Source organism: Harpegnathos saltator, unplaced genomic scaffold, assembly GCF_003227715.2.
Source record: "Harpegnathos saltator strain DR-91 unplaced genomic scaffold, Hsal_v8.6 scaffold142, whole genome shotgun sequence".
NCBI lineage: Eukaryota > Metazoa > Arthropoda > Insecta > Hymenoptera > Formicidae > Harpegnathos > Harpegnathos saltator.
Window position 1 is genome coordinate 54780 of NW_020229920.1, and position 11261 is coordinate 66040.

Below are 11261 nucleotides of genomic sequence, written 5' to 3' on the forward strand. Positions count from 1 at the left end.
CGAAAATTAGGTAGCTGCAATATTTTAATTTGTTAATTTAAACAATCAGACAAATAACAATCAAATCACCGCGGATCCACCTTACCATAAAGATATCGGAGTGTAGTCATAAATAAAGAGAAATAACGTTTTAGTTATTATTTAAAATTTGAGGTTATTGTTTATAACAAATATGACAAATAACAGATGCTCATTATAATAAGCCCACAAAATTCCTTTAATATTATAAAACAACTTTTCCAGAACACAAAATCCTCTAACATTTCATCAACAGTTCGAAATTACACATACACTAATTAACAAATGAATAACAGCTTAACCAATAGAGCGCGAAAAATCACGCTACCCGCATAATATTCTGTTTCACACAACGGATAGAAAACACATAAAAGAAGTACATCAACAGCTAATAATAATTAATTGCAAAAAATATAATAAATTTATTACAAGCCAGAAACCCAACATAATGCATATCACTGTATTCGTCTTTGAAGTAACAACACCTCGAGATACCAATGATCCCTCTTGCTAACAAAATCACCAAACATTTTTTCGTTCCCCTAAAATTTACATTATTAACTATGGATTATCTCGACGCCATGTGACGCGCAACGGCAATAAAACTAATAGTATTACACTTACTTTCCCGAAAAAACGAATAGAACACCGAGAAAAGGAGCAAAATGTACTGATTGTGTGCAAAAGTTCGTGCGGAGCTTCAATAGATAAGCGTCATAAAATGTTATTTAACCTACCATTCCAAGAACACTTAATCGATATTTATAAGAATGCGCAGCGTAAAAATATATGTAAGAGAATACGTGAAGGACAAAGATAACAACGGAAGTATTCATGATAACTCATGCATGAAATCATCTCCGAGCGACTCTCTCTCTCTCTTTCTACTATCCTCCCATAAGCGGATATCCCTACCAGAGCCTTTTCCCCTCCACACCTATATCCCCGACCTGACGAGTTGAGAATAGAGAAGTCAGAGAGTCAGTCAGTCCCCGATAGCCGAACCAGTCGGTCGCTCCTGGAGGTCCCAAGCTGACAGACAGTCTCGCGCCATTTAAAGGTCCTTCACTTATTCTCACTAACCGCCCCTTCGGGCGCCACATTGTTAAAAGTAAGTTATTCTATACGCATCATAGATTTAAAATATTTTCTCGTTCCCTTGTACAAGGGGCTGACACAACAGACAATTACAAAGGTCATTGGTTAGTTTGGCTGACCTCTGAAAGGTGGAACCTTTTAAAGCATAAATAATTTATTGAATATATATATATATCACGCTTTTATATACTCTGCCTAATTGCACACGCCATGTAACGCAGTAGGGACCCATTTTCATTAATTTGCTCTAAAATATCCTTGTTAACCAGGCAGCTCCCAGCGTTGTCGAGCTCCCGGTTTCCTCGCAACTTATCTATCAGAAACTCCCTTCAGGATAACATTCCCTTTGCATTCCATACAAATCGGATCTGGTAGCACCATGCATTGTCGAGCCATAATCAGGCAGCTCCATGCGTCGTTGAGCTCCTATGTCAGGCCGCTTTGCCCGCATGTTGATGCTCTAGAACGAATTTAAATTTTAAGAATCCTTCTGGCAGCTCTAATAATTGAGCTCCATTCTCTCCACAGACTTTCCTGGTAGCTCCAAAGGGGTAGAGCTCCAACAACCTGATACTGTTCCAACGCGGATAACTGCACCTGTATCCAATCCTCCAACAGTGAGTAAATTAATGCACCTGGATCACCCTCTATAGTAATATATTCGAAATAAGATAACAAACCCTCCAATAGATGCCAAAGCGTAGTGGAGTCGCCGTACGTAGGCGAAACTTAGTTAAAATAGCTCGTACTAGAGCGTGGATAGAGGAACAAAACAAACAACTAAAATCAGATCACGCGACAGAACCAGCAAGCTCAACGAAGGAAATAGAAAACGAACAATTAAAAGAATCATTCAAACATGTATACGATAGGTCTATCTCGGATGTGACGACCTTATGTAACCAAAGTACAACGGGCGATATTTCGTTCTCAGAATTAGGGCAGGTTTCATTTACGGACACAACCAGCCAAGCTAGCCTCACTTTGTCAACATACTACTCATACGCGCACACCCAAAACACCACAAATATTAGACCTCGTTCCTTTGGAGAACAATCAGATATAGAAGCTATTACCCTTTCTGACCAAGAAAACGAAGCGGACAAGGCTTATTACATTGCTAATGTATCACCCTTTTTGAGCAATAGATCTAACCATTAGAATTGGAAGCTATTATTCAACCGACATATATCTTTCACACGTATATACCTATCTCTATTCAGGAATATTATGTATGACCGTTGCTTTTATATAATCTACAAATACATATATATATATATATCCAGCACATTTAGCCTACCACATTATTGAATGAATAACCATCTTGTTCCAAACTCCAAACAAGCAGATAATATTGGAATACCTCTCTCTTTCGATATTGTCCTCGGCGCCCCTGGCTATTGCCGGTGAATGCAGGTAGGCCTAAAATAAAACAGAGGACAACCGTTATCGTCGCTCTTAGGAAAGACGAGACGTTACAGATGTTCGTTTCTTTTTCCTAGAGGGGGGAGAAAGCGAACGATGCGGGACATGCCCGGCAGCTTTGCCGAAAGTCGCTAAACATCTTCTTTGAGTGACATTCGCTGAGGGGGGAGAAAGCGAACTGTGCGAAAGACGCCCGTTTGCCTTGCCGGGACTGGTTTTCGTTTTTTTCCTAGAGGAGGGATGAAACGGACGATGCTAGAGATGCCTGACTGCTTTGCCGAATCCAGCTATTCGTTTCTTTCGAAGAGGGGGGATGAAGCGCACGATGCGAGAGACGTTCGGCTACCTTGCCGAAACGAGGTTTTCGTTTTTTTTCCTAGAGGGGGTGAAAACGAACGATGCGAGGTCAATCTTGCCGAATCGAGGTGTTTGATCTTTTTTTCGAAGAGGGGGTTGAAACGAACGATGCAAGAGACGTGCGGCAGTCTTGCCGAATCGGGCTCTGCATGTTTTTCTTCAAAAAGATTTCGATGAGGGGGGTGAAAACGAACATTGCGGAGGATGCCTGTCAGCCTGGCCGAATGTCGCTGTACATTTTGTTTCAAAAAAGTTCGCTGCTGGGAGGCGAAAGCGAACGATGCGATAGGTGCACGTCAGCCTTGTCGAATCGAGTGCTGAATTGTTTTCTTCACAGATTTCGATGTGGTGGTGAAAACGAACGATGCGAGATATGTCTGTCAGCCTTGCCGAATGTTGCTGTACATTTTTTTACAGAGGAATTCACTGGGGAGAGGACGAAACAAATGGAGCCGAGCGTGACTTCATAACTGCTCCGTATTATAGGTTAGGTTCCGACATACACTTTTCGCATCGCTCGCATTCACTCGCGCTTCGCTCGATCGAGTTAGACCGAACAAAGCGCGAGATCGCGCAAAAAACCACCTGTTCTATATATGTTGCGGAAAATACCGGAGTACAGAGCAGTAGCCCCTGGTCGTATTGTATCTCTGACTGCTCTGTACTACGGTACGTACAATAGTACTGGCGCGCGCCCGGCACGGCTAGGTACGTACTGGAAAATTGTACAACTTGCACAGTACAGGGGGAAGCTTCGCTTGTTCATTGGTCGAAAATCAAAGTGGTGGGGGGAAGTTCCTCCAATCAGGGACAATGTTCCCCCACCACGGCGCCAGTCGGGGTATTTAACGGAACGCTGCACGACGTCATACTGTTGTGACCTGGATCGCGATATTGACGATTTCTGATACATTTCGCGCATGTAGCAAGGAAAATGAACAATGCGAAAGATGCCCGTCTGCTTTGCTGAGTCGAGGTGTTAGTTTTTTTCCAAGAGGGGAGAGAAAAAACGTTGCGAGAGATGCCCGTCAACCTTAGCGAATCGGGGTTTTCGAATCTTTTCCAAGAGGCGGCAGAAGAAACGAACGATGAGAAAGATACATGTCAGTTTTGCCGAATCGAGGTTTCGAAATTTTTCCAAGAGTCGGGAGAAAACGAACGATGCGAGAGATGCACGTCAATTTTGCCGAATCGAGGTTTTCGGATTTTTTCCAAGATTCGGGAAAAACCGAACGTTGCGAGAGATACCAGGCAACTTTGCCGAATCGAGCTATTCGTTTTTCTCGAAGAGGGGAGGATGAGAAGAACGATGCGAGAGATGTCCGACTGCCTTGCTGAGTCGAGGTGTTCGTTTTTTTCCAAGAGGGTGGTGTAACGTCTCGTCTTTCCTAAGAGCGACGATAACGGTTGTCCTCTGTTTTATTTTAGGCCTACCTGCATTCACCGGCAATAGCCAGGGGCGCCGAGGACAATATCGAAAGAGAGAGGTATTCCAATATTATCTGCTTGTTTGGAGTTTGGAACAAGATGGTTATTCATTCAATAATGTGGTAGGCTAAATGTGCTGGATATATATATATATATGTATTTGTAGATTATATAAAAGCAACGGTCATACATAATATTCCTGAATAGAGATAGGTATATACGTGTGAAAGATATATGTCGGTTGAATAATAGCTTCCAATTCTAATGGTTAGATCTATTGCTCAAAAAGGGTGATACATTAGCAATGTAATAAGCCTTGTCCGCTTCGTTTTCTTGGTCAGAAAGGGTAATAGCTTCTATATCTGATTGTTCTCCAAAGGAACGAGGTCTAATATTTGTGGTGTTTTGGGTGTGCGCGTATGAGTAGTATGTTGACAAAGTGAGGCTAGCTTGGCTGGTTGTGTCCGTAAATGAAACCTGCCCTAATTCTGAGAACGAAATATCGCCCGTTGTACTTTGGTTACATAAGGTCGTCACATCCGAGATAGACCTATCGTATACATGTTTGAATGATTCTTTTAATTGTTCGTTTTCTATTTCCTTCGTTGAGCTTGCTGGTTCTGTCGCGTGATCTGATTTTAGTTGTTTGTTTTGTTCCTCTATCCACGCTCTAGTACGAGCTATTTTAACTAAGTTTCGCCTACGTACGGCGACTCCACTACGCTTTGGCATCTATTGGAGGGTTTGTTATCTTATTTCGAATATATTACTATAGAGGGTGATCCAGGTGCATTAATTTACTCACTGTTGGAGGATTGGATACAGGTGCAGTTATCCGCGTTGGAACAGTATCAGGTTGTTGGAGCTCTACCCCTTTGGAGCTACCAGGAAAGTCTGTGGAGAGAATGGAGCTCAATTATTAGAGCTGCCAGAAGGATTCTTAAAATTTAAATTCGTTCTAGAGCATCAACATGCGGGCAAAGCGGCCTGACATAGGAGCTCAACGACGCATGGAGCTGCCTGATTATGGCTCGACAATGCATGGTGCTACCAGATCCGATTTGTATGGAATGCAAAGGGAATGTTATCCTGAAGGGAGTTTCTGATAGATAAGTTGCGAGGAAACCGGGAGCTCGACAACGCTGGGAGCTGCCTGGTTAACAAGGATATTTTAGAGCAAATTAATGAAAATGGGTCCCTACTGCGTTACATGGCGTGTGCAATTAGGCAGAGTATATAAAAGCGTGATATATATATATATTCAATAAATTATTTATGCTTTAAAAGGTTCCACCTTTCAGAGGTCAGCCAAACTAACCAATGACCTTTGTAATTGTCTGTTGTGTCAGCCCCTTGTACAAGGGAACGAGAAAATATTTTAAATCTATGATGCGTATAGAATAACTTACTTTTAACAATGTGGCGCCCGAAGGGGCGGTTAGTGAGAATAAGTGAAGGACCTTTAAATGGCGCGAGACTGTCTGTCAGCTTGGGACCTCCAGGAGCGACCGACTGGTTCGGCTATCGGGGACTGACTGACTCTCTGACTTCTCTATTCTCAACTCGTCAGGTCGGGGATATAGGTGTGGAGGGGAAAAGGCTCTGGTAGGGATATCCGCTTATGGGAGGATAGTAGAAAGAGAGAGAGAGAGTCGCTCGGAGATGATTTCATGCATGAGTTATCATGAATACTTCCGTTGTTATCTTTGTCCTTCACGTATTCTCTTACATATATTTTTACGCTGCGCATTCTTATAAATATCGATTAAGTGTTCTTGGAATGGTAGGTTAAATAACATTTTATGACGCTTATCTATTGAAGCTCCGCACGAACTTTTGCACACAATCAGTACATTTTGCTCCTTTTCTCGGTGTTCTATTCGTTTTTTCGGGAAAGTAAGTGTAATACTATTAGTTTTATTGCCGTTGCGCGTCACATGGCGTCGAGATAATCCATAGTTAATAATGTAAATTTTAGGGGAACGAAAAAATGTTTGGTGATTTTGTTAGCAAGAGGGATCATTGGTATCTCGAGGTGTTGTTACTTCAAAGACGAATACAGTGATATGCATTATGTTGGGTTTCTGGCTTGTAATAAATTTATTATATTTTTTGCAATTAATTATTATTAGCTGTTGATGTACTTCTTTTATGTGTTTTCTATCCGTTGTGTGAAACAGAATATTATGCGGGTAGCGTGATTTTTCGCGCTCTATTGGTTAAGCTGTTATTCATTTGTTAATTAGTGTATGTGTAATTTCGAACTGTTGATGAAATGTTAGAGGATTTTGTGTTCTGGAAAAGTTGTTTTATAATATTAAAGGAATTTTGTGGGCTTATTATAATGAGCATCTGTTATTTGTCATATTTGTTATAAACAATAACCTCAAATTTTAAATAATAACTAAAACGTTATTTCTCTTTATTTATGACTACACTCCGATATCTTTATGGTAAGGTGGATCCGCGGTGATTTGATTGTTATTTGTCTGATTGTTTAAATTAACAAATTAAAATATTGCAGCTACCTAATTTTCGAGTTCGGGGGTACCATATTAAGAGTGTCCGCTGTAATTTTATCGATAGTGAAAATTCAAAATTTGTTTGCAAAATTATTTTGTTTATTTATAATTTCGTCATTTTCATGCTCCAGGGGTGATATCAATATTGTTCCTGAGGTTTTTAAGACCAAAGAAAAATAATTTCCTTATTTTGCACTGATTTTGGAATTTTAATTTTCAGTGATATTTTTATATAATATGGAGCGTTAGAGGTGTGTGATTTGTTAATATCGTTGTTTTTATTGCGTACCTTTACTTGGGTATTACTTTATTGAAATTTTGTCCAATTCTGAATCCTATTTTATATAGGGATATGCTTGATAGGGGAGTGGTGATTCTAGGTTTATGCTACGTTCATGTCTGTTATCCAATCCTAGGTGCTAGTTCCATGCGGGGATATTTGCTCGGCGTTAGTGCATATAGGTGGTAGTAGTTATCTGAGGGAGGGTGTTTAGCTATTTCGAGGTTGGTTACTTGTCGGTTCCCATTTTATGTGCTCATAAGTCAGCTGTCAGTTGCGAATGATCAGTCGTGTATGTAAGAAAGAAAGAGGAGAAAATATGTATCCCTTCCGTCAACGTTTTCCTCGGCGAAGGTACTTCCGACCGGTGCCGGCGATAATAGTAAGTATATGTCAGGGTGTTGCATGCATGGATGTAAGCTCAATTGGATGCACATTAGGATATTTGGTTATACTACTAAGGTATGTTACTACAGTGCTTCTGCAATGGGGATGTGACCTTGAAGACAAATATTCAGATTCCCGGTCTGCTGTCTATCCGCGAAATGACGGAGGTGCGTTGGAAAAGGAGATGGAGGAGGAGAGAGGCAGCCGACTTTTGGTTATATGGTGGTTTGGATATGAGCCCTGACCCTGATGCCTACGGTCTTAAAAATTTGTTCGGGTAAATAAAACTTATCCCGATAAGAAAAATAAGAAACATTTTTAATTGGTAATTATTTTGTTCGTTACAGGGAGCGAGCATAATGCCAAGATCGACACGTATAGGTGTTATGCGTTAATATTGTAATGCCTGTACAAGGATTTTTATACAGTATAATTATTTTCAATTAAATTTGCGTTACTACTTGTTATACTCCCTCCCTTCTTTCTCCTTTTTCTAAAATTTTTCCTATTTTCTCTAGGGTTATTAGATAGTTTTTGAAAGCAAAGTATTAGTAAGAAAGAGGTGAGTAAAAGGCGTTAGTTATTTACGGTGAGGAGATATGAATAACGATCTCTGCTTGGATTAGTCATGGTATAGGAATGCACGGTTTATCTTATCGAGGAGATAGCGAGAAAGGTGGTGGAGTAGTCCATGGCTTGCGTTACACGGTGGAGGTTGATTTTGTCTATTCGTTTAAGTTTTTAGCAGCAGGAATTTGTCAATTACTGTTACTGATGACTTATCTTAATGGGGGATTAATTATTAGTGTATATATATCTATTGTGTGGGTGATCATGTGAAAAAGCGATTGAAGTATTAGTAATAACATCAAGAACAAGGTAACTATGGTGGTTATGTCGGTCTGGAGGTTATTGCTCGGGGATTCTTTGTGCGCAAACAATAATCTTTTAAATTAATATTTTTCAGCAACAACTTTGATCGAGTCGGTAAGGAGGAGCGCGAGTGGGTACGCTCGGTGGCCGCGAGACGACGGTGGCGCGACATGCTTTAAGGCTACCGCGGTGTACTGCTTTAGGGACTATGAATGAGTTTGTTACGCTTTTTTGTTGCACAGGTGGGTTTAAACCTTTAAAATTTTAGTGTATCGCGGTTATTAATCATTATTTTATCCTTATTTGCTTTTCGTCGACAGGTTTAAGCATAGGTCTGCCAAGCTAGTAATATACTAGGATTTGACGTTAATAAATTGTATTATAACAATGGCTTATTAGGTAAGATGGTAAGTGGTTAAATTAAGTCTCTGTCTGTACTTAATAGCTATGGTACAATTAGGTATATATATATATATATATCATTAGTCTATCCATTAAATATATTGAAAATGAAGCTGTAAATTATATATGACTTATTACTGTCTTCCAGGCCTTCCTGCAATTGTTTGGCAGTTTAGAAGGTCGCCATCAAATATTTTTAAAGAAATGAATTATTAGGTCAGATGTATATATATGTATATATCATAGATGAAGTGTATTATTTCATATAATAGGATACAATATACTGGTTATATATATATATATATATATATATATATATAAGAAAAGGTATAACGAAATCGAGATATTATATAAAAATATCGGTTATATAGGGTGTTAAATAAGTGAGTGTGGTGCAATTTCAAAAGTGTAGTTATGTACGTATACTATATGCGCATAAGTGCGTCATTGGAGAGAGTAGGGTATTAAAATATTATTGTTACAGGTTCCGACGAATATAGAAGGCGCTTGAGATGTAGGATACAGATAGCTCGTGACCTGTTGGTTAGCCAAAAACAGTGACAAAGAAAGGTGCGTGCCTGACGACCTTGTTTCTTTTCTTGATTCAGTTATCCATTAAGTGAATATCTTTACGGCAATTAGATTTTGGAAGAAAAATTTCCTTCTTTATGCCTCGGAATAGCGGGATGTTACATCTCCCCCCTATTTTGGAACAAACTTCCCGAAGTATTACTAGGGATTTGTTTCAACATATCCATTTCAATGCTTAATTCTTGGTAGGTTTTTGGTGGATGTGTGTGTGTTTTTACATACGATAGTGTGTTTGTTTCAGGTGCTGTTGGCGTCGGTGCGATACTCGAAGTTGGTTGGGTGGTGATCGGTTGCTTTTCTTGTTCATTTCGGATGTCCGGTTTGTTGTCTTGGCTGCGTCTGGGTGGTCCATGCGCCAGGTGGATTAGAAGATGCGTTAATGAACTCCATATTGCTCCAAGAAGGTGCAGGCTGCATCCGTACACAGTGTGTAGGGCGTATCCATGAATGGCAGTATCGATGATGATTTTAATGATACGGATAATGATGAAAATGCCAAGAACACCAGCAGTTGCAGACCCGAAGGTGATAAATCCGCCCCAGAGTCGTTTGGCAGTGCTCTCAGCAATTTTGTTGAGAGCATCCTCGTTAAGTAGATTATAAACATTGCCGGTGTTAGCTCCAGTTGAATAGCCTGTGATACCCCGGGCTACTGAGTTAAGTAGGGCGGGTTTTTCGGCTGGAAACATGATGTGGTCTCGTAGCTTATCGATGTCTTGTTTTGAATATATTCCGCTGATTGCCAAGGGTCCAGGAGTCAGATATGTCCAGGTGACTTTGGTCATAGGTTGAAGTTGTTGAGGGGGTAATTGTCGAATTTGAGGTTCGGGCGTAAACTGAACCCAAGTATCTTCTATTCGATAGAGAGTGGGTAGTTCGTTACTGCATTCCTTCTGGGTACCAATTTTAGTAAGTATCCTGGATTTTGGTGTAAGGAATAAGGAAGTGTTTCTTATCGTTACAGGTAGCTCGAGGTAGCATTCCTTGGTTTTCCTGACCATTGTATCAACAGGAATGCATTTAATGATGTGGACAACTTCCCCAGCAGTGACGGCCATATAACCTGGTCCCTTCATGAGGCGATAAGCAAATTCATCCACAATGTGGCGAGAGACAAAGTATTCTTAATGACTTCTTTTTCTAATTCACAGCGCTGTTGGATAACGTTGTGATAGAGTGATGTCATTTGATTGCGTATATGTTTTTCAACATACACAAATTTAGAATTTACATATGTAAAAATATCCAAATTGTCTACTGGGATTTCTGAACGAGGTTTTAAAGTATCTCCTCGTCTTGTTTCTACGATGAATAACTTTGGGTGTTCTGTCCGCAGTATTTGGTATCCACAAAGTCGCTGTTCTGTGGTGGTCATCAGGGCGAAAGTGATATCTTGAGTCGTCAATGAGTAAACTATTGGTGAATAAGTTTTTAGAGTTTCGTCTCGGGTTTTTACAGCGGTACCCTCGTAGAGTACGTCGTATTGATGGAAGTCACACGACGACGTTGGCATAGGTTTCCAAAATGTGTATCCGAAGTCAGGATCTATACAGTATCCTTCACTTAATTCACATGTTGTCCCTGTTTTTAGAAAGATTTTCCCAGCGTCCAGACGTACGGGTACGTGTGACGACCTCAATGAGATTTTGGCTACTGCTTGCACGACGACGTTGTCCCAGGTGCCGTAGGGATCGGCGTACTGCACTCCTTTGCATTTCCCATCTACGCCAATAGTGCCTGCTAGTACAACAGATTGAGAGACGGTACGGTTTTGTTTTAAATTCCTGATGATGGCATTATTTCCAAGGTCCAGGGTACCCTCCCGATGCATGCGTTGGCATCGGTCACTTAGAGTTTCTTCCATAAATTCGGTCTGCCCA

The 11261-nt window shown here is 40.4% G+C and overlaps 1 protein-coding gene across 1 annotated transcript; it reads left to right on the forward strand.

Annotated features, from left to right (window-relative positions):
• Nucleotides 1-7300: 7300 nt before the first annotated feature.
• LOC112590751 (uncharacterized) lies at nucleotides 7301-7888 on the forward strand. The gene is made up of 3 exons (XM_025308214.1): nucleotides 7301-7510; nucleotides 7605-7792; nucleotides 7863-7888. The coding sequence occupies exons 1-3, from the start codon at nucleotides 7409-7411 to the stop codon at nucleotides 7873-7875; spliced, it is 303 nt and encodes a 100-aa protein (XP_025163999.1). The 5' UTR covers nucleotides 7301-7408; the 3' UTR covers nucleotides 7876-7888.
• Nucleotides 7889-11261: the final 3373 nt, after the last annotated feature.

Coding starts and splice junctions, on each gene's coding strand:
- LOC112590751 (XM_025308214.1), top strand. CDS start 7,409: ATGATCAGTCGTGTATGTAAGAAAGAAAGAGGAGAAAATATGTATCCC. Junction 7,511..7,604: donor GACCGGTGCCGGCGATAATA/GTAAGTATATGT, acceptor ATGTTACTACAG/TGCTTCTGCAATGGGGATGT.